The sequence below is a fragment of the Pelophylax lessonae genome (genome assembly GCF_965119305.1).
Source record: "Pelophylax lessonae genome assembly, chromosome: 5".
NCBI classification, from domain to species: Eukaryota; Metazoa; Chordata; class Amphibia; order Anura; family Ranidae; genus Pelophylax; species Pelophylax lessonae.
Window position 1 is genome coordinate 44,558,996 of NC_138772.1, and position 26,676 is coordinate 44,585,671.

General features: G+C 44.1%; 1 protein-coding gene across 1 annotated transcript in view; it reads right to left on the bottom strand.

Annotated features, from left to right (window-relative positions):
- The window catches only part of UMAD1 (UBAP1-MVB12-associated (UMA) domain containing 1), a 34,658-nt gene extending 8,036 nt beyond the window's left edge, over positions 1 to 26,622 (bottom strand). The window contains exons 1-2 of the mRNA XM_082259361.1: positions 26,569 to 26,622; positions 19,828 to 19,936 (exon numbers count right to left, since the gene is read on the bottom strand). Of these exons, the coding sequence (XP_082115487.1) occupies positions 19,828 to 19,909 (82 nt within the window). The 5' untranslated portion in view covers positions 19,910 to 19,936; positions 26,569 to 26,622. The remainder of the gene's footprint in view (positions 1 to 19,827; positions 19,937 to 26,568) is intronic.
- Between the last annotated feature and the right edge of the window lie 54 nt (positions 26,623 to 26,676).

Here is a 26,676-nt window from a genome sequence, read left to right on the forward strand (position 1 = left end):
AGGGTTCATTGTGGTAATAAGGAGAAAGCCTGTGCTACACCATTCAATGATATCCATTCATATCCTAGTATATGATGGCGGCTCACTGAATACAGTAAGTGGTGGACATCGGTTCCTGTATCAGGGCTGCCAGCTCTAGTAGTCATTTCAGTTCACTTCCTTGATGAAATACACTATGAAATGCTACTTTAATATCTCTAATTATTTAAAGTATTTCACATGTTTCAGCTTAGTAAATCACGCCACTGTACATTTTACAATGTCTCCAAAAAACATTCATTATAACACATGGTATTCCAAGAATTTTGGAAGAAGAATACAATCTGAAGGGAAAGAAAAGCTGTTTTTCATCAGCCTTTTATTTATCACTATCAAAAGTAATTTTTTTATTATACATATTAATAGTCAGTTTGGAAATATTTTTAAGGTATGCTCCAGTCAGTGATGAAAATTTTGGGTTTAATCTGATTCAGAGGATATGAACTACCCGCAGGTTCGCTCTAAGTTCTACCCTCACATTCACCTTATAGACACGGCTACCCACTGACCAAAATCAGATATTTAGTATGTTTTTTTTTTTGCATTCTTATCTTTTCAATGGCAGGTGTTCCCAGGTTCTGAATGGAAGAGGTACCCAGGTTCCAGCACCACCCACAATTAATCCACTAAAGCCTATAGACTCAAGTTTGCAAGCACCAGGGTTAACCAACAACTGCACAAGTCACCCATACAAGGGTCCTGTTTACCCCCATGGGGATGCTCAGATGTTCCGTGCATCCCTGTGCAGGTGGTCCAACTGATGTCAATTAGGAGGCAGTATCTCCACAGACACTCCCGCTGCTCCCAATATGACATCCGGGTGGGTTGCATAGCCCTGAATGCAGACTGTGTGAGTTTGAAGACATGTAGTGACCACAGAAGGCTTGGGGTGCCCCTCCAGAGAACCATCTAGAGTTCCAGTGAATCCTACAAATAGGTGCAGGCAAATGAAGAGCCCATCCATGCTCTACAGCACAGGTGTCAAACACAAGGCCCGTGGGCCAAATGCGGCCCCCCAGGCCATTCCATGTGGCCCTCGCACCTCTCCTGCAGCTGCGGCACCCCCCTTGTCTCTGCCTCCACCTTGTCTCTGTAGTCGGCAGCAGATAGGACAGAACTCCTTTGCCAGATCCTGTATTCCTCTGTGCAGCTGCATAAAAGCTTGTCTTTGCTTACCCTCCCACCCCACCTTCTAAGCAGTCCTCATCAGAGAGGAGGGCAAAACTCCTCCTACAGATCCTGCAACTCTTTGTGCAGCCGCAACACTACCTTACCTCTGCCTCCCCTGCGTTCAGCATTCAGCAGACTCTGGAAGCTGACTCCAGCCATTCTCTGGTTCTCCTCCAGACCCTGCACTTCTTCCCAGATCCACCCGCATCTTTTTCCTGGCAGCAGCACAAGGTAAGGGGGTGCATTGCAATGTAAGGAAGGGTGGGAGACTCTTGATTTCTGATGGTGGGGCGGCCCTCAACATCTCATGTAATGGTGTAGGGGGGCGTGGGGTGCTCTGGACATCTAATCTTACAGATATAACCCGCCTTTGAGGGCAACCATAATGCCGATGCGGCCCGCGATGAAATTGAGTTTGACACCCCTGCTCTACAGAGACACTATGGGGAAAAGAAACAGAAGCTGCCACACAACAGCCCAGTCTGAAGTGTAAAGTCAACAAACCCGACTTTACTTTGTTATACCATATACCACACCTTTTTCTACTTGTACTTGTAAAACCTTGAGTTGATATCAAGCTATAATTGTACCTGTACCTTTTCAAATAAAGCTATTTTGGGGGGAAATAAAAAAAATTCCACGGCTTTAGCATGGCTCCATACCGGCCACTCCTGAACAACTCTGTGTAGGTAAATACGACACTGGAATGGGAGTACACTCAGTGTGAACGAGGCCTAAGCATGATGAGGTATATTTGCTAAAAACGAACATGCTAAAGTGAACCTGTCACAATAATTTGGCACTACCAACTTGTTTTTAAAAAGGGTATTAAAAATAAATAATTCCAATTTGAAAATAGTGTTTATACGTACCTGTCCTGCTGCCCATTCCTGGAAACTTCATATCTCTCAGAAAGCAAAGATGCTGAAGAATCTTCCCATCCAGATACCTGCATCCCTTGTTTGGTGTTGTGGTTCCATCTGCTGCCCTCTAGGTCACAACATGACATAGTAGTGAAGTGAATCTCTGGGGAGATTCACCCTCTCTATTCTAGAGAATGGGGCCTAATGTAACCAGGACAGAAAATGAACGATCCAAAGATATATGGCTCTCACGGAGGGGAAATGTTCCAATAGGGACACTTGTCTACAGGGGATTTCCCCTCACTTTTGGAAAGATTTCCTCCCACTCCGTTATGTCTTTGGGACAGGAAATGAAGGGAAATTTACCTTAGGCTAGGTTCACACTAGTGCGGTTCAGGAATATGTGCAAAACGTGCACATTTTCCCACCATGGGATACCCTTTTAACAGACATGCACTGGGTGCAATAACGCGCGCACTCCAGCGCACACAGTAGTGTAAACCAAGCCTAAGGGTATAAGGACAGGGTTTCTCAACCTTTTTCACCCCAGAGGAACCCTTGACATACTTTTCAGGTTTGAGGAGACCCCTGCCAAGATAAATCCATTAGAGGGAGTCATTAGGAAGCTGCCCCTTACACTGGTAGTCAGTGGGAAGAATGCCCCTCCCCCTTTACAGTGGTGGTCAGATTGCCACTCTTACGGACAGCTAAGAAGATAAATTTGTTTTATGCCACTGGCTCTGGTATGTTGAAACTATACAGGGACCACTGGATGCTAGTTCAATTTTCTACAGCTCAAAAAACCCCTAGCAACCTCTGGAGGAACCCTGGTTGAGAATGGATGGTATAGGGCATGGGTGTCCAACCTTTTGGGTTCTCTGGGCCACATTGAGTGTAGAGAAATTTTCTCGGGCCGCATATAAAATATATACTATAGTTAAGGTATATAATTAATAAAATGCTGCCGCGCCCTTCCCACGCGGCCGCACCCCCCCCCCCGCACTAATTTAACATAATTAGAGGATGATCAAATTAAATGGAATCAGTATATGGAGGTTTACTTCTTCTGAGAGATATTAAAGGAAAAGGACCCGACTTCCTTCCTCCCCAGCAAAAAAAAAAAAAAATTGTCAGGGGGCAGTGGGCCGCATTGCCCGGGGTTCCGGGCCGCAGGTTGGACATGCCTGGTATAGGGGTTCTCACTGTCCTGTACTCTGCCTACAAAAAAAAAAAAAGTCTTTAGATAAAAATTTCAGTGGATTCCTGCGAATTGGCTGAAAATCGAGCCAAGGCCCCAATAAATCAAATGAGCCAACTGAAAAAAAAAAAAAAGTGTCAACTGAACAGTGGCTAAAGCATTTCAGCCACACTCCTGACAGCTGTGGGTGCGGTCTTTTAGAATACAATAGCAGGCAGCAGTAGATTCCTCCATTCATGCTGTTTAGTGCGGTTGAAGGAATCCATGGATTTCTCTTATTTAGCATTTACGTGCATGGCTAGCGTTATAGTCCCTACCCAAGATCTTATAGCACTGTTGTATTATATACAACCTGCACTTAGAGGCGCCTCTCTTCTCCTTTATATTCAGTTGTGACGTGATGCTTGTATATCAAGGCATCAATATTTATCAATTCAAAATTTATAAAGAAAATGTTGCTCGTCTTGCAAAACGCTCTCAAACCAAGTTACTCTGAATCCAAGGTTTTACAGTATTCAGATGAAAGGCTAGAGAGCACAGTGGTGTCACTCGAATGAAGAAAAGAATTATGCATGAACACTCAATACTACTGGTAAAAGGATACACCTTGGATATATACTAAGGACTTTTTTGTGTATGTCATCATTATTTCTTAGACAATATATGGTTGTGCCTGTGATCATTTTGTATCATCAGCATTTACACTTTTGTGATTATTTTACTGCATGGTGCACTTTGGCGGATTCTATATGGGATTTATATGCACTTACAGTGCATTGCTAAAGTATTCGGCCCCCTTGAACTTTTCAACCTTTTGCCACATTTCAGGCTTTAAACATAAAAGATATAAAACTGTAATTTTTTTGTGAAGAATCAACAAGTGGGACACAATCATGAAGTGGAATGAAATTTATTAGATATTTCAAACTTTGTTAACAAATAAAAAACTTAAAAATTGGGCGTGCAAAATTATTCAGCCCCTTTACTTTCAGTGCAGCAAACTCTCTCCAGAAGTTCAGTGAGGATCTCTGAATGATCCAATGTTGACCTAAATGACTAATGATGATAAATAGAATCCACCTGTGTGTAATCAAGTCTCCGTATAAATGCACCTGCACTGTGATAGTCTCAGAGGTCCGTTTAAAGTGCAGAGAGCATCATGAAGAACAAGGAACACACCAGGCAGGTCCGAGATACTGTTGTGCAGAAGTTTAAAGCTGGATTTGGATACAAAAAGATTTCCCAAGCTTTAAACATCCCAAGGAGCACTGTGCAAGCGATAATATTGAAATGGAAGGAGTATCAGACCACTGCAAATCTACGAAGACCTGGCCGTCCCTCTAAACTTTCAGCTCATACAAGGAGAAGACTGATCAGAGATGCAGCCAAGAGGCCAATGATCACTCTGGATGAACTGCAGTGATCTACAGCTGAGGTGGGAGACTCTGTCCATAGGACAACAATCAGTCGTATACTGCACAAATCTGGCCTTTATGGAAGAGTGGCAAGAAGAAAGCCATTTCTTAAAGATATCCATAAAAAGTGTCGTTTAAAGTTTGCCACAAGCCACCTGGGAGACACAAAACATGTGGAAGAAGGTGCTCTGGTCAGATGAAACCAAAATCAAACTTTTTGGCAACAATGCAAAAGGTTATGTTTGGCGTAAAAGCAACACAGCTCATCACCCTGAACACACCATCCCCACTGTAAAACATGGTGGTGGCAGCATCATGGTTTGGGCCTGCTTTTCTTCAGCAGGGACAGGGAAGATGGTTAAAATTGATGGAAAGATGGATGGAGCCAAATACAGGACCATTCTGGAAGAAAACCTGATGAAGTCTGGAAAAGACCTGAGACTGGGACGGAGATTTGTCTTCCAACAAGACAATGATCCAAAACATAAAGCAAAATCTACAATGGAATGGTTCACAAATAAACATATCCAGGTGTTAGAATGGCCAAGTCAAAGTCCAGACCTGAATCCAATCGAGAATCTGTGGAAAGAACTGAAAACGGCTGTTCACAAACGCTCTCCATCCAACCTCACTGAGCTCGAGCTGTTTTGCAAGGAGGAATGGGCAAAAATCTCAGTCTCTCGATGTGCAAAACTGATAGAGACATACCCCAAGCGACTTACAGCTGTAATCGCAGCAAAAGGTGGCGCTACAAAGTATTAACTTAAGGGGGCTGAATAATTTTGCACGCCCAATTTTTCAGTTTTTTTATTTGTTTAAAAAGTTTGAAATATCCAATAAATTTAGTTCCACTTCATGATTGTGTCCCACTTGTTGTTGATTCTTCAAAAAAATTACAGTTTTATATCTTTATGTTTAAAGCCTGAAATGTGGCAAAAGGTCGCAAAGTTCAAGGGGGGTGAATACTTTCGCAATGCACTGTATATTGTATTGCTGCAAGATGTATTATTTTATATAGGAATGTGAGTGTCTTTTAAATTTTAAATAGTTGTTTTGAGTCACCGCACTTTGAATGATAATATACTACATCACTCAATAGGCAGCGCAGCACTATTCACCAACCATTGTACTCTTTTCTTAAAGAGGTTGTAAACTCGTTTAAAAATATTTTTTTTTTTTTACAACCTGCAAGAGAAAGACATAATGAGCTAGTATGCATCGCATACTAGCTCATTATGAAATACTTACCTTAGAACGAGCCCCCGCCGTGCCGCTCTCTTACCTGTATGACGGGCGACATGACATGTCGCCCGTCTTCCGGGATCGCGGCATCCGGTCATCTGATTGGCCGGAGCCGCGGTGACGTCACTCCCGCGCACGCGCGCGGGAGCCGACGGTCACGGCACGGGGCTCTGAAGGAACGGCACGATCAGCCGTTCCTTCAGAGCGCATGCGCCAGTGACGTCACTGGCTGCATTAAAGGTAAATATCTCCTAAACGGTGCAAGTTTAGGAGATATTTACAGTACCTATAGGTAAGTCTTATCATAGGCTTACCTATAGGTACAACTTCCTGAGGAGGGTTTACTTCCTCTTTAATAGCTGTGGATAAGCTTTAGAGTTCTAGCAGCAGCAAGACCACTTGTTTATTGGAATATACGTATATTGATAGCGCAAGAGTAACACACCATGCACACAATTTACAGAGTGTTGTTAAAGAGGGGATTCTTCTATATTGTGCTAAACATGGCCCAGCCCCAACTTTTTTGAGACGTGTTGCTGCCATCAGATTCATAATTACCTGATTTTTTTTTTAAATCTAAAAATGGCACATTTTCTCAGTTTGAACATTTGAAATGTTTTTTATTTTCTATTGTTAAAAAAATATGAGTTTATGAGATTTACAAATAGAACTGGGGTTGTGCAAACCTATATACATTTGTTATATAGTACCATATATCTTGGTTCTGTTTCTGATAGAAAAGAAAACACATTGCAACAATGAAGCTGCTTTTACTTCCTATAAACATCAGGACAGACAGGACTCCGCTCAGTTCTATGACATCTGTACAGATAAGCAGAAGACACCAGACTTCTCTATAAAATTGGCAGCCAAGTTCTGAGAAACTAATCAGCTCTATTATATTTACTGTGGAAGAAAAAAAAATCCTTATTTTTATTTAAATAATTAAAATTAGTTTTCAATAATATAAAGCATATGTACTGTATGTGAGAAGGGAACCAACAAATGAAAGCACCCTTAAGCTGACTCATTTATGTGTCATGAAATCTTTTTTTCAGTTTTGCTAATGACTAGAAATAGGATTTCGTACAGAGCTTCCATGTGCCACCTGAAGGCTGAAATCAGGCTTGCAGAACATACAGGCTGAGATAAAAGGCACAACTCTGTAATCAATAATGAATTACTAAATGCATTTTTTTTTTTAAATGCAAGCAGTGTAAATACTTAGATATGATTCAGTATCAGCCTGTTGTAGCCTACTGTACAGTGTGTACAGCAAAGCTCATAAAGGAGGAGGGAGAATCAGCAAAAGGAGTCATTAAGCACAGTTATGGTGCAAGGAGGTGAGGAGTGTGCTGATAAGAGGAGAGCCCTCATGCCCCTGATGACATAAATTATGACAAAACGTAAGGTGGAGCTATCACTAGTGACGTCACAACGTACCTCGTAACCAGGAAGTGGCTTGCCAAATTCCCAGGACCATCTTTTTCCTTCGTGAGGACGTCATGTGACGAAACTAGTAGGGTGGGGCCAGGACGTTAAAAATCACCGCACATCTCTACCATACACTCGCGGCTGGGAGATGCAGCCAGAGTGAAGGACAAACACTTTGTATCCTTAGTGTCGGGTGGACACTATAAAATGTGTATAAACCTATGTTTTAAATAAATAAGTGAAGATTATGTTACGGAATTACGCTATTTGGATTCTTCCTTTCTTTTAAATCCCACCCTTGCCTATCCCTGTAAGAAAACTTATATGGAAAGTTTGGGAAGATCATCTTTTGGATTTAGGACCAACCTGCTGGAAATTATATAAATAAGGCGCAGTTGCTGGTTTATAATCTGACCAGCTCCCCATCTGGTGAGTCAGTTTGGGGGATACGGTGGAAAGAGCATGTTGGGTGTCTTGCAAGTGTTTTCACAGAAGAAATTTCATCATTTGATAGATATATTTTTTTGCACTTTTTGTGCCATCTATTTTCACTTGGGACTTTATAAAGACTGTGTTTTTTTTAAGAATTACTTTTTAAGCAACTTTTTTGTACATGTTTTATAGGGGTTTATTGATGAATTAAGCTTGGCTTTTTTATATATCTTTTTATATTTTAAGTGGTTAGTACTTTCTTCTCAATAAATCGATATATACAGTTTTACACTATATGGCCTTCTTGGTTCTTTTCTTGGGGTACTGTTGAGCACCTTATGTCCACCAATAAGATGCCTTCGGGGATATAGTGGATCACCCAGGAGGAGGAGGCATTGCATTCCCAGTGGGGACCATATTACCATCTATGCACAGTTGACTCTTCTTACTTAACCACTTGCCTACTGGGCACCTTTATCCCCTTCCTGCCCAGGCTCATTTTCAGCACTGTCTTAATTTGAATGACAATTGCGCAGTCATGCAACGCTGTACACAAACAAAATTTTTTTCATTTATTTCACAGAAATAGAGATTTCTTTTGGTAGTATTTAATCACCACTTGGTTTTGAATTTTTTGCTAAATAAGCTAATAAAGACCGAAAATTTTGAAAAAAAAACGTATTAATAGTTTGTCATAAAATTCTACAAACAGGTAATTTTTCTCTTTTGCTGATGTGCGTTGATGAGGCTGCAATGATGGGCATTGATGAGGCTGCAATGATGGGCATTGATGAGGCTGCAATGATGGGCATTGATGAGGCTGCACTGATGTGCATTGATGAGGTGGCACTTATGAGGCTGCACTGATAGGAGGGACTGATGGGCACTGGTAGGTGGCACTGATCGGTGACACTGATGGGCACAAATTGGCGGTACTTTTGGGACTGCACTAATAATCAGGACACTGATAATCACTGCCCTCTCTTCTCCCTTCCTTACGCTATCAGTGTGAGGAAAGGAGTGCAGATAACCGGCATCTGTTCACCTCAGGGATCAGCTGCTGATTGTCTCTTTACCTCAATCTATGATCTGCAGTGTCCAGAGGACAGTGTGATCACAGAGCCCGCCGCCTGCGCGATCAGCGAAAGCCATCATATGATGGCGTCCCAGAACTGGATGACCGCGTTGTAGCGGTCATAGCTCGGTCGGCAAGTGATAAGAGTCTACAAGCTCTGGTAAGAGTTATATTGTACATACGGTGGCGGAGCACTCATGGTGTTTTGGTATAATCTGTGCAGTATAAAGGGTGTTCCCTTTCTGATTATTTTGGGACTATTTGATGTCACATTGTAGTTTGGGGACTATCACCTTTACGTTTTGGAGTCTTTGGACTATTTTTTATTATTTAATGTACCTACACAATATGTATTTTATCTATTTATTTGCATCTATGTCATTGTAATGTATTCTGCTTTTAAAAGGCATGGCACTTTTTGTATCACGATAAGGCCTCTTACACACGATACTGCTGTTTGAGCGTCTCCTTTTGGCCTCCTGCACACAATACTCCCGTTCGAGCATCTACTTTTTCCAGACGTTTTTATTTTGTATGTATTTGCGCGCATTTGTGCATATTTGCGTGCATTGAGGCTTAAACTACTGACCAAAAATGCAGATTTTTCTATTTTGTTCTTAATGAAGAATGCTCAGCTGTACTGAGCTTTTTCAAGCTGCGAGATGCTCAAACAGGAGTATCGTGTGCAAGAGGCCTAAGAGGAGAGAGCAGAGTGACAGAGATGAGCTCATTACCGAGCTGCTTCTTCTTTCACTGTCCATTCACAGGGAAGATTTGGGGAAGGTGACCTGTGTGTAGAAGTGAAACTGCAGCACAGAAAGATCAGGTCCCTTCTCGCCACTGTGCAGGGCGCGGTGCAATGTGGCTGAGCTGTGTAAATTTCAGAAATGGATACACAGAATTACGAATCCCTTGGCAGGTCAAACCGCTCCCATATACTACATGTATTTCATCTGTGTATTTACAAGGCAATAGATTCATTTTAATGTCACCCCTCCCCCCTTTAGCACATGCTTACCTTTTCTTTGCTCCCTTGCAGCTCTATTCAGCAGATAGAAGTGAGCAATAGAAGCACTTTGCAGACTCAGGGTCGCTTTAGTCAGAGATTAAAGCAGAACTCCATGATAAATGTTTTTTACCCATGCAGTAGGGCTGTGCCGTCACTGCATGGGTTAACTGCATTTTTAATTTTTTCCTAGGATAGAGGATTGCGGAAATATACTCACATAAGCTGCTGATCCTTCCATCCAGTGCTAGACCGGTCCCCGATGCTCTTGCCCAACTCCCCCCCCCCCCCCCCATCAGTGTACTGATCCTGACGTCACCACCCCCATAAACTGGATCTGGACGTCAGGCAGCTGGAAGTGGGCGAGGGCCGTTTTTCAGAGAATTGAAGTAGTGGTGAGTATAAGCTCTGTGTCCATCCTTAGACAAAACGAGAAGTTACCCTCTGCAGTGCGGGCACAGCTACACTGCATGGAGAAAAAAAAACATTTTCCTTGAGTTCTGCTTTAAACAAGTTTGAAGAGTCTATCCCTGTCCCAATAGGACAACAGCGGTCCAATCACCAAGCATCAGAGCGGTCACAGGAGAAAGAAGAGGAGTGAATCACTTACTCCCCCCATACCTGGAAGTAATGTATACTGTAGCCACACAGGTGTCAAACTGGAGGTCCTCCAGCTGATGCGGAACTACAAGTCACATGAGGCATTGCAAGGCTGACAGTTACACAGTGTTGGGGGTAACGAGTTACAATGTAACGCGTTACGTTAACTACATTAGTTTTTTTGGTAACTTAGTAACGTAACGCGTTACATTTGTAACTATGTTACTTTACTCGGCTTGAGTAACGCGCTTTCCTGCGTTACCCAAGCCGGGAGGCGGGAGGACCGAGGAGAGCGGGGGATCGTGTGGCGGCGGCCGAGGACTCGGAGGAGGCGGGAGGACTGAGGAGAGCGGGGGATCGTGTGGCCGAGGACTTGGAGGTGGCGGGAGGATTGAGGAGAGCGGGGGATCGTGTGGCCGAGGACTCGGAGGAGGCGGGAGGACTGAGGAGAGCGGGGGATCGTGTGGCCGAGGACTTGGAGGTGGCGGGAGGATTGAGGAGAGCAGGGGATCGTGTGGCCGAGGACTCGGAGGAGGCGGGAGGACTGAGGAGAAGACGCCCGCCACTGCAGGAAAGTGCACTGGTCACTCTGGCATTGAAAGGGGGCACGCTGTGGTCACTCTGGCATTGAAAGGGGGCACGCTGTGGTCACTCTGGCACTGAAAGGGGGCACGCTGTGGTCACTCTGGCACTGAAAGGGGGCACGCTGTGGTCACTTTGGCACTGAAAGGGGGCACGCTGTGGTCACTCTGGCATTGAAAGGGGGCACGCTGTGGCCAGTCTGGCATTGAAAGGGGGCACGCTGTGGCCAGTCTGGCATTGAAAGGGAGGCAAGCTGTGGTCACTCTGGCATTGAAAGGGAGGCAAGCTGTGGTCACTCTGGCATTGAAAGGGAGGCACGCTGTGGTCACTCTGGCATTGAAAGGGGGCACGCTGTGGCCAGTCTGGCATTGAAAGGGGGCACGCTGTGGTCACTCTGGCATTGAAAGGGAGGCAAGCTGTGGTCACTCTGGCATTGAAAGGGAGGCAAGCTGTGGTCACTCTGGCATTGAAAGGGAGGCACGCTGTGGTCACTCTGGCATTGAAAGGGAGGCACGCTGTGGTCACTCTGGCATTGAAAGGGAGGCACGCTGTGGTCACTCTGGCATTGAAAGGGAGGCACGCTGTGGTCACTCTGGCATTGAAAGGGAGGCACGCTGTGGTCACTCTGGCATTGAAAGGGAGGCACGCTGTGGTCACTCTGGCATTGAAAGGGAGGCACGCTGTGGTCACTCTGGCATTGAAAGGGAGGCACGCTGTGGTCACTCTGGCATTGAAAGGGAGGCACGCTGTGGTCACTCTGGCATTGAAAGGGAGGCACGCTGTGGTCACTCTGGCATTGAAAGGGAGGCACGCTGTGGTCACTCTGGCATTGAAAGGGAGGCACGCTGTGGTCACTCTGGCATTGAAAGGGAGGCACGCTGTGGTCACTCTGGCATTGAAAGGGAGGCACGCTGTGGTCACTCTGGCATTGAAAGGGAGGCACGCTGTGGTCACTCTGGCATTGAAAGGGAGGCACGCTGTGGTCACTCTGGTATTGAAAGGGGGCACGCTGTGGTCACTCTGGTATTGAAAGGGGGCACGCTGTGGTCACTCTGGCCTTGAAAGGGGGCACGCTGTGGTCACTCTGGCATTGAAAGGGGGCACGCTGTGGTCAGTCTGGCATTGAAAGGGGGCACGCTGTGGTCACTCTGGCATTGAAAGGGGGCACGCTGTGGTTATATATATATATATATATATATATATATATATATATATATATATATATATATATATATATATATATATATATATATATATATATATAAATAAAATAATAAATATTGTATTGTTTTTTTGTGCACTACAAATAAATATGCGCACTGGAATTTGTTCATATTTTTTTTCAAAAGTAAAGTAAAGTAATAAGTAGTGAAGTTACTTTTCAAATGCAGTAACTAGTAAAGTAATCTCATTACAATTTACAGACGTAACTAGTTACATTTTTTGAGTAACTACCCCAACACTGCAGTTACAAGCATGACTCCCAAAGGCAGAGGAATGATGGGACTTGCTGGACACAACAGCTGGAGGGCCGCCAGTTTGACACCCCTGCATAGTAACGTGTTCACTCCCAGCTGAATGGAATAATGGTAGAGGAGTTAATGGAGTACAGTATATGCTGCTGAACCTGTTTTTCCCTGCTTCTGTAAATCACAGGTTTGCTTTAGGGCGATCACATACACTGAGCAGCCAAAACATTATGATGACCCTCCTAACCATGTGTAGGTCAACCCTTTTGCCACCTCTTGATGCCAAAACAGCCCCGACCTGTCCAGGCAAGGATGCCACTAAACCTCGGAAATTATTTAGTATTATCTGGCACTAAAGCAGTAGCAAATCCTTCCAGCACATCCCACAGATGCTTGATGGATTGAGAGCTGAAGAATTTTGAGGCCAAGTCAACACCTCAAAACTCGTTGTTGTGTTTCTTCTTCATTCATTCTTGAACCATTTATGCAGTGTGGCAGGGAGCATTATCCTGATGAAAAAGGCCATTGCCATCAGGGAATATTGTTTCTATAAAGGGGGTACTTCATCAACAACAATGCTTAGGTGGGTGGTAAGTGTTAAGTAATATCCACATGAATAGCAGGACCCAAGGATTCCCAGCAGAACATTGCTCAAAATACCATGCAATGCTATGAGGAAGGCGTAAAGCCGAAACGCATCTGGTCATGTTGTCACCGCTATCCATGTTGGAATAAAGAATTTTACTTGGAAGAAGCCTTTCGTGTGCCGGCTTTATTCATATAGCAATATATATATAGCCCTGGCCGTACTGATGCCCCTTGGGAAGGCAATGTCACCATTGCCTTTAGGGAAATCCTGTACCTAAACTTCGAGATCTCACAGTGATGTCATACTGCACAAGTATGGGATGAAGTATATGAAGTCATGCGCTTCACCTTGCTCATGTGTCGACATTATTTGCTGGGGAGAATAAAAAACCTACCCCTAAGAGGAGGTTATATGCAGCTTTATGGACCAAAAACTACAACTACCCAGATATATGAATGGTCTTGCTGTGAAATACTTACCCTCCAGGAGAAAATGCTAATCTGGCCTTCCTCCTGTGCTTATCACATCAGCAAAAGTAATTTCATCACATGATTTTACATCTTTTCTGCACTCAGAATGTGTACACTACAGGTATAGTATCTGTCACCGGTCAAAGAAAGTAACTGCACTAAAGTACTGCTTTACTTGAGCCTATGGGGAATATTTATCCACTTGCCGTCTGTCCCCACGCAGATTTACTGCAGCAGGGCGGCTCGGCTGTGCATAATCACATAGATCTACGCGATTATGTGCATACGGCTTTGGCAGCGTGCGTGCCGCCGGAGATACACTCCCGCTGTGATTGGACACAGTGGGAGTCAGACCGTGGGAGGAGCGGGCTCAATCGCCACCGGCCTCCCGGGATCTTTGGCAAAACTGACAGGAGATCCGTCTGGAATGTAAACAATGTAAGACGGCTCTCCTGTCAGAGAGGCAGGGAAAGATTGTGTGATTCAACTAAGCAGAATCACAGATCTCTCTCTGCCTCTGTTCAATCCATCCCCCCTCACAGTTAGTAAGCACATCTAGGGAACACATTTAACCCCTTGATCACCCCCAGTGTTAAACCCTTCCCTGCCAGTGTCATTTATACAGTAACAGCGCATATTATTTAGCACTGATCACTGTATTAATGTCACTGGTCCCCAAAAAGTGTCACTTATTGCCTCATTACCACTGAGTGGTACGGTTCGGTTCGGTTCAGTACGGTACGGTTCAGTACAGTACACCTTGCGTTTCCACTGCCAATAGTACCCTTTCATGATAGGCGTGGTGTAGCAGGAAAACTGTGATAGACGATTCTCTGTCAACCAATCAAAGTTCTGCAGAGTGTAGCTCCACCCTGTTGGTACGGTTTGGTACGGTACTAATGTGCTTGGTACCCCAACGAAAGGGTACCAAAAAGTGGTACGGTACGGTTCGGAATTAGGGTACCATTCATAATGAAAACGGCATAAATAGCGTACCGTACCGAACCATACCAGAAAGCTCAGTGGAAACGAGCCATTAGTGTCAGATTTGTTCGCTGCAATGTCGCAGTCCCGATAAAACTTGCTGATCACCGCCATTACTAATAAAATAAAAAGTCCATAAATCTATCCCATAGTTTGTAAACGCTATAACTTTTGCGCAAACCAATTATTAAACGCTTTTTGGGGGGTTTTTTTTTTACCAAAAATATGTAGCAGAATAAAATTGGCCTAAACTGATAAAAAATTGATTTTTTAAATTTTTTTTATTGGGAATTTTTTATAGCAGAAAATAGAAAATATTGGTTTGTTTTTTCAGACTTGTCGCTCTTTTTTTGTTTCTAGCGCAAAAACGAAAAACCGCAGAGGTGATCAAATACTGTACCACCAAAAGAAAACTCTATTTGTGGGAAAACAAGGACATCAATTGTATTTGGGTACAGCGTCGCACGGCTGCGCAATTGTCAGTTAAAATAACGCAGTGCCGAATCGCAAAAATGGCCTGGTCATTAAGGGGGGGTAAAACCTTCCGGGGCTGAAGTGGTTAATGAAGTACCCTCCTTGGTTTGCACTTTGCAAATAGAAAATGCACAGCATACAGATCCAGGTTATTGTATATGTCAGTCATGCAAAGGAGTCTCCAGAGAAGCAACCAAACTCCACTCCGATTTCAGCTCCACTACAGATATAGTTACCCACTTCCAGCTTTGGACTGCTTCCTGAGCTCCAACCCAGCTCCAGGCCACAAAGCCATTTCCAAAGCTCCGGAATGTCTCTAACATGAAACCTATAACTTGTTGTGTTTGCATTTATTCTTTACTAGGAAAAGTGGCAAGGCTGCCCTCTACTGGCCAAAAACAATATGCAAAAAATCCAATCTATTCTTAATGCTCAAGGTAACAAATCTTTAATACCTACGGTTACGACTAAGCGGACGTTTATCCGTGAAACGCGTTAACTACTATGCGTTCATCTCTTGCCTCTGACTATATTATGGATACACTTTGAATTGATTTTATCTTTTGGATACAAATAAAACAGATTTTATATTTTTCACCTTTAAGTTGGAGTGCGGCTATTTCTCTCTATACATAACAAATCTTTAATACCTAACATGATACAAAATCTATCGAAATTTGGCTGGATCATCAGGAACCAGCTGAATTTCGATCCATCTATGGATCTGTATGCCTTGGTTCACACTACTGCGAAGCGTGAACCAGCAAGATTCTAGTGCTTGTTCCCCTCCGGCTGCAGGCAGTTCACGCTGAGGGTGTCAATACAAAGTTATTGACACCCCCAGATCTGTTTGCAGATCGCAAAGCGAACTGTGAATTTCGGACAGGAATCAGGTTGCATGGGTGTGAACACTCATGCAATCAGATTCCAGTGCAGGAAAAAAACAAAAAGGTTCCTGCAGCATTTTTGTGTGAACGCAACAAAATGTATGGCTGAATTCGCATCACACAGACATCGCACTGCACAGAAACGCGGTGCGAATCACATGCGATGTCTGTGTTCGCAATAGTGTGAACCCAGGCTAAATGAGGTCAGATGAACCACTTAAAGGGTGGCCATATTCATTTTTCTTGCACAATTTTCTTTTAGATTTCCAAAAACCATATAAAATGAGGTCAAGCCTAAACATTTTTAATATGTAGGCATTTAGGCAGGGCCTTGCACTACATAGTTCAAAGGTAAATCTAAAGGAAATTGTATAAGAAAATTGTATAATGTATAACCAGCCTAAGCCTTTTTCTGACACTTGTTACTTACAAGTTGAAGTCTGTAGTTTCTGCTAGAAAATTACTTAGAACCCCCAAATATATATATATTTTTTTTTAGCAGAGACCCTAGAGCAGTGGTGGCAAACCTTGGCACCCCAGATGTTTTGCAACTACAGTTCCCATAATCCTCATGCACGCTGCAGTGCAGCTGAGCATCATGGGAAATGTAGTTCCAAAATATATGGGGTGCCAAGGTTTGCCACCACTGCCCTAGAGAATAAAATGGCGGTTGTTGCAATATTTTATGTCACACTGTATTTGCGCAGCGGTCTTTCAAACGCAGTTTTTTGGGGAAAAAATGCCCTTTAATGAATTTAAAAAAAACAACGCAACAGTAAAGTTAGCCCAATTTTTTTGTATTATGTGAAAGATGATGTTATGCCGAAAATCGTGATCTTTATTCTAAGCAAAAAAAATGTGATTCTCATTTTATCCAGAATCCTGCAGAGCTCTATGCTGCACTCTTGTATTCTGACAGCTGGAGGTTTCCCTGCCGTCAGAATACGATTACTGCCACTGGCTAAGACCGCATTCACATTGATCCGACTTGTCTGGCGACTTGTCAGCCTGACAAGTTGCGGTCCTCACGCTCCCATTGTGTAGTACAGGAGCCGTTCTAATAGGAGCGACACAAGTCGCTCCGACTTAGAAAAAGGGTCCTCTACTACTTCAGGGGGACCTGGAGAGACTTGCATAGACATTCATTTTATGAAGTCCGTGCAAGTCGCGCCGAAGTCGCGCTGCACGCCACTTAACAGGTCGCCCCCTAAGTCGCAGCAACCTAATGTGAACCGAGACTTATCGTACGGAAAAAAAAAACAACAGGCTGGTTGTACTGAAGTCGATTGGTTGTACTGAAGTTGATCAAACAGCCTGCCATAGATGAATCCTGCTGAACCAGCCAAATTTCGATCCGTCTATGGCTGGCTATTCTGTCATGTTAGGAATCAAACAATTTTCTTTCCTTTAACCCAAGCTAAAAGAAAATACCTGATGTATGGCCAGCCAAAGTGTAATGAAATGTGCAGCACCCACAACAACCAGGGATCAGCTGACTTAACAGACCATCTGAGAGCGGACTACCTAATACATGAAGTGATCACCCGGCTCTTTGAAGAGAATTGGGAGGATTTTGAGGAAACCTACATGACATCTATAATTTCCTCTAAGGATAGACTAATACAACTTAAAGAATATGTAAACTCAAAAGTTCATATTCCTGATATGTGTACCTTGTATAAAAAAAGAAGTCTTCTGTTCGCTTTGTATTGCTTCCTTTATGTGAAATAGCTGGCATTCCTGCCAGTCCCTCTGCTTTCCTATTAAAAACTGACCACACTAAACAGGAGAGCACAGCCTCTCCTCCAATGATCAGAATTGTCCTGACACACCCCTTCTGCACAGCCTGTCACTGGGAAGATCAGTGTACTGTTGCTTCTCCTTCCCCAGCTCTTATGCAGCTGAGAACAGAGGGAATGTGATCGCTTATAAAAAAAAAAAGGGAAAAAAGGTATTTATAATTCTTTTTTTTTTTTTTTAAATCGATACACAAATGTTTTGCATTTCATTTATATTTTAAACTAAATAGGTTGTTGTACAAGGTGATCATTAACATTCACTTTAGGCTGTTTCATCAAATATACTTCATGCCCCAACACATGTATAGCCTAGGGACTAGACATACTGCTCTTTGTTTTCGTTTATCGCAGTCAAGTAGTGAACTTCTATCATGCCTTATAGTGAGCCCCCAAATGCAAGGATTCTGGTCATAAGTGTGCGAATTTCTCAAGTTGGCTTTGGGTCTCCCAAATATTCAGTGCCCTCTGGTCTGTCTGATGGGGCTGGTGGAGGACCTGCTGCTTAGCTCTCATACCAAAAAAACTACTGTGTATACTTTATTTTTACACCAAAAGGAGTATTTTAATCACCTGGAAGAGATCTTTCCCACCAACCTCAGAGTGGAAACAGCTAATCAATTCCTCTCTCGCACTGAAATTGCATACATTACTAGGAGGTCTCAAAAATGTTGAAAATGTGGGGGCCTTGGACCAACTCTCTTCCTACTATTTAACCCAGCTGGGTTCCTGTTAGACCATGTCTTGTTATTTATACTTCTTTCAGATACACTTTATTACCAATAGTATTGGGACGCCTGCCTTTACACGCACATAAACTTCAATGAAATCCCAGTCTTAGTCTGTAGGGTTCAATATTGAGTTGGCCCACCCTTTGCAGCTATAACAGCTTCAACTCTTCTGGGAAGGCTGTCCACAAGGTTTAGGAGTGTCTATGGGAGTGTTTGACTTCCCATAAGCGCACATGTAAGGTCAGACTGATATTGGATGAGAAGGCCTGGCTCGCAGTCTCCAATCTAATTCATCCAAAAGGTGTTCTATTGGATTGAAGTTAGGACTCTGTGCAAGCAAAGTCAAGTTCCTCCACCCCAAACTTGCTCATCCATGTCTTTATGGTCCTTGCTTTGTGCACTGGTGTGCAGTCATGTTGGAACAGGAAGGGGTCATCCCCAAACTTTTCCCACAAAGTTGGGAGCATGAAATTCTCAAAAATGTCTTGGTATGCTGATGCCTTAAGAGTTCCCTTCACTGGAACTAAGGGGCCAAGCCCAACCCCTGAAAAACAACCCCACACCATAATTACCCCTCCGCGATTTAGACCAGTGCACAAAGCAAGGTCCATAAAGACATGGATGAGTTTGGGGAGGAGGAACTTGACTTGTCTGCACAGAGTCCTGACCTCAACCCGATAGAACACCTTTGGGTTGAATTAGAGTGGAGACTGCAAGCCAGGTCTTCTTATCCAACATCCGTGCCTGACCTCACAAATGCGCTTCTGGAAGAATGGTCAAACATTCCCATAGACACACTCCTAAACCTTGTGGACAGCCTTCCCAGAAGAGTTGAAACGGTTATAGCTGCACATGGTGTGAATATTGAACCCTATGGACTAAGACTGGGATGCCTTTAAAGTTCATGTGTGTGTAAAGGCAGGCGTCCCAATACTTTTAGTGATATAGTGTATCTTTGACTTGATATTGTATAAACAGTTTGCACTTCGTAATGATATACTGTTTACATATCATTGGGTTGATCCTCTGCCGACACTGGCTACATGCTTTTTTCATCTTCATTCTAGTAAGGAGATTGAGAGATCACATGTTGGTGGTGTGTGCTATCAGACGCACTGGAGGTGGTGGATTTTCCCTTCTATCAAGCGCTGCTTATGAACTTTTATACTTTATTTATGCTCTTGTCTATGCATTTAGCTGGCTGCTTGAAACTTCTTTTTCTGTGAACCTTTATGGTTTTTTCAATTGTATAGCGCGGATATTTTTATATATTTTATGTTTTTTTATTGGATTGTACCTCTGCATGGAATCGTGTACACTGATGTGCAAAACGCCGCCCCTGTCCAATATGGCCATACAGGATCCACTTACCCAGGAAGACAAACTCATCGGACTCCTTGTCCTGTGTTGGGCTCTTCTTAGGTTCTTGACTTTTCCTGAAGAAGTTGAACATCTCTGGGATGTTATAATGGCCTCTTATCTACATTGGAAAGGAAAGGGAGGCTGTTATTTCTCAAAGCTCTGACAGACAGATGGAACACAAAGTCACAGCCACTAAGGTACCAGCAGCAGTGTTACTAAGGGCTGTTGCACATGTGTGTGGTGCGTTTTTGGTGTGTCGTGTTTTTAGGCACTACCATTTAACTATATTAGAATGGACATTTTAAAGAAATCTCATCACAGTTCCTTCGCTGCACTTTCATCAAAACAGCCATTCTAATTTGGTTCAACAGTAGAGCGCCTTGAAACGTGTAAAAAAACGCACTGCACACATGTGAACCGTCCCAAAGACACGCCTCTGTGCCTCCTCCAATATGGAAGTGATTGAAAGCAGCTCGTATGGGGCAAGGATGGTGCTATGAATTATGGGTCATGAGGCCCGGAGGAGGGAGATCAGGTTACTTATGGCACTTTTCCACTGCAAGTACCGGCTCGGCTCCACTCGGCACTGCTTGGCCCAATTTGTTTTTCCACTGCGTGGTACGAGTCACCACCTTTCACCACTGTATAGGCTTTACTCGGCTCGGTTTGCTTTTCCACTAAAGTAGTGAGTGGGTGGGATTTCAACGATTCTCTGACCAATCAGTGGCTAGTAGTGACACACAATCAAGGCTGCATGCAAAAAAAACCCCCCAAAAAAACAGAGCCTTTAGAACTACAATAAAGTTATCCCCATAATAGAAATAAAGGAGCAATCTTCTGATGTGCTAAATGTCAATGTGTCCGCGCCTAGGTCAATTAGAAGATAACTTTTTAGTGATAGTCTGCTGCCGATATAAAGGGGATGTATACCTTTAAATGATAAATATGTGAGTATTAATATATGAATATATATGAGTATTAACCACTTGCCGACCGCTCACTGGAGCTCTACTGCGTCAAAGTGGTTAGTTCCCGTCCAGCGACGTAGACCTACCTCACTGGACTCCTCCCCTTGTGGGCGGCGCACGCGCGCTGCCGGAGGCTCGCTCCCGCTGTATTCAGTCACAGCGGGAGTCGGGCCAGGGGAGGAGCGGCGGTGATCGCCGCCGCTCTTCCCCGATCGTCTGGGAATCGAGTCTGGAAATCCGCCTGCTTGTGTAAACAAAGCGGGCGGATCTCCTAAGTGACAGGCAGGGTCAGATTGCAGGGTTCAGCATAGCTGAACATCCGATCTGTCCCTGTGTCACTCAGTCACCTCCCCCCACACACATTAGTAAGCCCCAGGCATACATTAACCCCTCCCTCTCAAATAAAATTAACCCCTTCCCTGCCAGTGTAATTTTTACAGTAACAGTGCATATTTATAGCACTGATTACTGCAGTAATGTCACTGGTACCCCCAAAAGTGTCAAAAATGTCAGTCAAGGGTCCGATCTGTCCGCCGCAATGTCGCAGTCCCGTAAAAAAAAAAAAAAAAAAAAAAATCGCAGATTGCCGCCATTACTCGTTAAAAAAAAAAAAAACACCAAAAATGACAGAAATCTTTCCCTTAGTTAGTAAACGCAATAACTTTTGCGCAAACCAATCAAAATACGCTTATTGTGATTTTTTTTACCAAACATGGGTAGCAGAAAACAAATTGGCCAAAAATTTAAAAAAAATTGAGATTTTTACATTTTTTTGGGGGGAATTTCATATAAAAAATGTGAAAAATATTGTTATTTTTTCAAAATTGTTACTCTTTTTTTGTTTATAGCGCAAAAAGTAAAAAAAAAAAAAAAAAAAAAAAAAAAAAAAAAAAAAAAAAAAAAAAAAAAAATCGCACAGGTGATCATATACCACCAAAAGAAAGCTCTGTTTGTGGGGGAAAAAAAGGACGTAAATTTTGTTTGGGTACAGTATCGCACGACCGCGCAATTGTCAGTTAAATTCGCACATCGCCGAATTGCAAAAAGTGGCCTGGACGTAAGACAGCAAAATCCTCCGGTGGTAAAGTGGTTAATATATGAAAATATGTGAGTATTAATTTTCTGATGTGGACACCTGTTGCACTGACAACTGTCTGAGAAGGAATTTCCCTCAGTTTGGAGAAATATCTCACTTCCTGTTGTCCCTATAGGATGGGGGGGGGGGGGGGGGGGGGGAGTAAATGAAAATCTTCCAAACGGGACAGAGATGGCAAACAAATGTAGGGGCTTTAACAATTTGTTACAGATTTCTAATAAAAAATAAAAAAAAAAAAAAACTTTGGATGCAATTTATTGATCACATAACAAATTTGCTAACTAGAAGATGCCACTGAGTAATGAGAACATCTCATCACCAAACCGAAAACAGAGACTTTTAACCCTTGTGGCTGCGGCATACAGTTAGGTCCATTTATAGACACAGTCGCAATTTTAGATTTTTTCAGGTATTTACCGAAACATATTCAAGCTATAGTTATATAATGGATACGGGCTGAAAGTGCACACTGTCCGGTTTAATTTGAGGGTATGTAAATTCAAATTGGAGGAAGGGTTTAGGAATTACAGCTCTTAAGAATAGCCACCCCCCTTTTTCAATGGACCAAAAGTAATTGGACAATTGAATCAAAAGCTGTTTCGTAGCCAGGTGTGGGGTACTCCATTATATCTTCATCAATTAAGCAGGTAAAAGGCCTGGAGTCTACTCTAAATGTGGTATTTGCATTTGAAATCTGTTGCTGTAAACCAACATCATGCATTCAAAAGAGCTGTCCATCAAAAACTAAACAAATCCATCAGAGAGATAGCAGCAACATTAGGAGTGGTCAAATCAACAGTTTGGTACATTCTGAGGAAAGAAGAACGCACTGGTGAGCTCAGTAACATAAAAAGGCCAGGACTAGGGATGCACCGATTCGATATTCGGATCGGATATCGGAGCCGATATGGCCATTTTAGATGGATCGGGGGATCGGTAACATTGACCGATCCACTGGCCGATCCGGTTTTTGCTTGCCAACGGCTCAGCCATCCCTTACTAGGTGCAGTAGTAGTATGGGATGGAAGCCGCTACTTCCTGTATAGGTCCGGCTCACAGGCGGAGTGATATCAGATGCACTCCGCCTGTGAATGGAGGAGTCGTACACATGAAGCAGCGGCTTTGCTCTGTACTGCAGTCGCTTGCTTTGTGTGTAGCTCCGGATCGGTTTTCGGTATCGGTGATTTCACAACGCCAGATATCGGTATCGGGTCCAAAAAATTTGGATCGGTGCATCCCTAGCCTGGACATCCACGGAAGACAACAGTTGTGGATGATCGCAGGATCCTCTCTATGGTAAAGAAAAGCTCATTCACGACATCCAGACAGGTGAAGGACACTCTCCAGGAGATGGGCGTATCATTGTCAAGGTCTACATTCAAGAGAAGACTTCACGAGAGCAAATACAGAGAGTTCACCACAAGGTGCAAACCATTCATAAGCCTGAAGAATAGAAAAGCCAGATTAGACTTTGCCAAAAAACATCTAAAAAAGCCAGACCAGTTCTGAAAAAGCGCTCTTTGGACGGATGAAACAACGAGATTAATCTGTACCAGAATGACGGGAAGAAAAAAGTGTGGAGAAGGCTTGGAACAGCTCATGGTCCAAAGCACACAACGTCATCTGCAAAACATGGTGGAGGCAGTGGATGGCATGGGCATGCATGGCTTCCAGTGGCACTGGGTCATTGGTGTTTATTGAGAAGACAGAAGCTGCTGGATGAATTCTGCAGAGTTTAGAGGTATACTGTCAGCCCAGATTCAGCAAAGTTGATTGACCGGCGCTTCACAGTACAGATGGACAATGATCCAAAACACACTGCAAAAGCAACCCAGGGGCTTTTGAAGGAAATGAAGTGGAATATTCTGCAATGGTCGAGTCACTCACCTGATCTCAACCCAATTTTGAGCATGCATTTCACTTGCTGAAGGCAAAACTAAGGCCCCTTTTACACGGGCGATCCGATCCGCCTGTCAGTTTTTCAGGCGAGCCTGATTGGATGCTCCATGCATCCCTGTGGGTCAGCGGAGACATGTCCGCTGACACCCGCTGCTATCCAATCCTGTCCTTGAAATCCGGACAGGATGTGATATGGGGGGCTGTGATATAAGAAGGGGGCTGTGATATGAAGGGTTTGTGAGGTGAAGGGCTGTGATGTCAGGCGGGTGGATGAGCTGTGATGCGGGGGGTTGTGATTGCAAGGGGGTCTGTGATGTAAGTGGGTCACTAATGTTGGGGGCTCTAATGTGAAAGGGGTCTGTGATGTAAGTGGGTCACTAATGTTGGGGGCTCTAATGTGAAAGGGGGTCTGTGATGTATGTGGGTCACTAATGTTGGGGGCTCTAATGTGAAAGGGGGTCTGTGATGTAAGTGGGTCACTAATGTTGTGGGGCTCTAATGTGAAAGGGGGTCTGTGATGTAAGTGGGTCACTAATGTTGGGGGCTCTAATGTGAAAGGGGGTCTGTGATGTAAGTGGGTCACTAATGTTGGGGGCTCTAATGTGAAAGGGGGTCTGTGATGTAAGCGGGTCACTAATGTTGGGGGCTCTAATGTGAAAGGGGGTCTTTGATGTAAGTGGGTCACTAATGTTGTTTGGGCTCTAATGTGAAAGGGGGTCTGTGATGTAAGTGGGTCACTAATGTTGGGGGCTCTAATGTGAAAGGGGGGCTGTGATGTAAGCGGGTCACTAATGATGGGGGCTCTAATGTGAAAGGGGGTCTGTGATGTAAGTGGGTCACTAATGTTGGGGGCTCTAATGTGAAAGGGGGTCTGTGATGTAAGTGGGCCACTAATGTTGGGGGCTCTAATGTGAAAGGGGGTCTGTGATGTAAGTGGGCCACTAATGTTGGGGGCTCTAATGTGAAAGGGAGTCTGTGATGTAAGTGGGTCACTAATGTTGGGGGCTCTAATGTGAAAGGGGGGTCTGTGATGTAAGTGGGTCACTAATGTTGGGGGCTCTAATGTGAAAGGGGGGTCTGTGATGTAAGTGGGTCACTAATGTTGGGGGCTCTAATGTGAAAGGGGGGTCTGTGATGTAAGTGGGTCACTAATGTTGGGGGCTCTAATGTGAAAGGGGGGCTGTGATGTAAGTGGGTCACTTATGTTGGGGGCTCTAATGTGAAAGGGGGTCTGTGATGTAAGCGGGTCACTAATGTTGGGGGCTCTAATGTGAAAGGGGGTCTGTGATGTAAGTGGGTCACTAATGTTGGGGGCTCTAATGTGAAAGGGGGTCTGTGATGTAAGTGGGTCACTAATGTTGGGGGCTCTAATGTGAAAGGGGGGTCTGTGATGTAAGTGGGTCACTAATGTTGGGGGCTCTAATGTGAAAGGGGGGTCTGTGATGTATGTGGGTCACTAATGTTGGGGGCTCTAATGTGAAAGGGGGTCTGTGATGTAAGCGGGTCACTAATGTTGGGGGCTCTAATGTGAAAGGGGGTCTGTGATGTAAGCGGGTCACTAATGTTGGGGGCTCTAATGTGAAAGGGGGTCTGTGATGTATGTGGGTCACTAATGTTGGGGGCTCTAATGTGAAAGGGGGTCTGTGATGTAAGCGGGTCACTAATGTTGGGGGCTCTAATGTGAAAGGGGGTCTGTGATGTAAGTGGGTCACTAATGTTGGGGGCTCTAATGTGAAAGGGGGGTCTGTGATGTAAGTGGGTCACTAATGTTGGGGGCTCTAATGTGAAAGGGGGTCTGTGATGTAAGTGGGTCACTAATGTTGGGGGCTCTAATGTGAAAGGGGGGCTGTGATGTAAGTGGGTCACTAATGTTGGGGGCTCTAATGTGAAAGGGGGTTGTGATGTAAAGGGGGCTGTGATAGGAAAAGGGGGACTGAGGACAATAATTTAAAGGGGGCTGTGACGTGAAAGACCTGAGTCATAGCAGAAAAATTTGATTCGGACCTCCTGCAGAAAGAAAATGTTACCGGACCTCCATGAATTTTGAGTAGCCCTGGTTTAGGAGATATTCTCCCTGCATGCAGCCGCTGACACCAGCGGCACATGCGCTCTGAGGGTCCGGTGGACCTTGCCGGAAAGTGAACTCCGGCACGCATACGGGGGAGTGACGTCATCGCGGCTCTGGCCAATCACAGCCCTGGAGCCGGAAGAGACGCCGAAGATGTCGGCTGCCTCAGCGGTGTCCGGGCGACCGTGTCGGGGCTTCGTTCTAAGGTAAGTATTACATAATGAGCTGGTATGCGATGCATACTAGCACATTATGCCTTTGTCCTGCAGGGTTTGTTTGTTTTGTGGAGGATACAACCGCTTTAATGACCAGGCTCTTTACAATATTCAATTACAAGCAAATGGGTCCCGAAAAATAACAAATTCAGGAGTGGTCTCGGCCCATAAAAGTTTGGGAAGCCCCGATCTAGGGTGTCGGCTTTCAGATAATATATCTTGTTGGAGGGGAGGTTTAATGTAATCTTCAGGACCAGAATAATCTTTTTATAGATGTAAACAAACCCCCCCCAAAAAAAATGGTCCTGGCAGCGACAGGGTTACAGGGTACCCCCCATTTACAGACCTGTGTGTGGGGGAGGTGCTGTGTTGTCATGGCTGTAAACACTGAGTGAGCACAACACATGCAGGTAACTCCTCCCCTCATTAGCTCAGAGGGGTGGAGTTTATACCAACAATTCTGATCCCTAACAGAAAATTAAAAACTCCGAACTTTCTACTTACCTCGCAGCCAGGTAAGTCAGCTCCTCTCCACTATATATTGCCAGGACTACAACTCCGCCCCCTGCACTGTCACATGACCCTAACACCACAACGTCACCCTTTCCATTT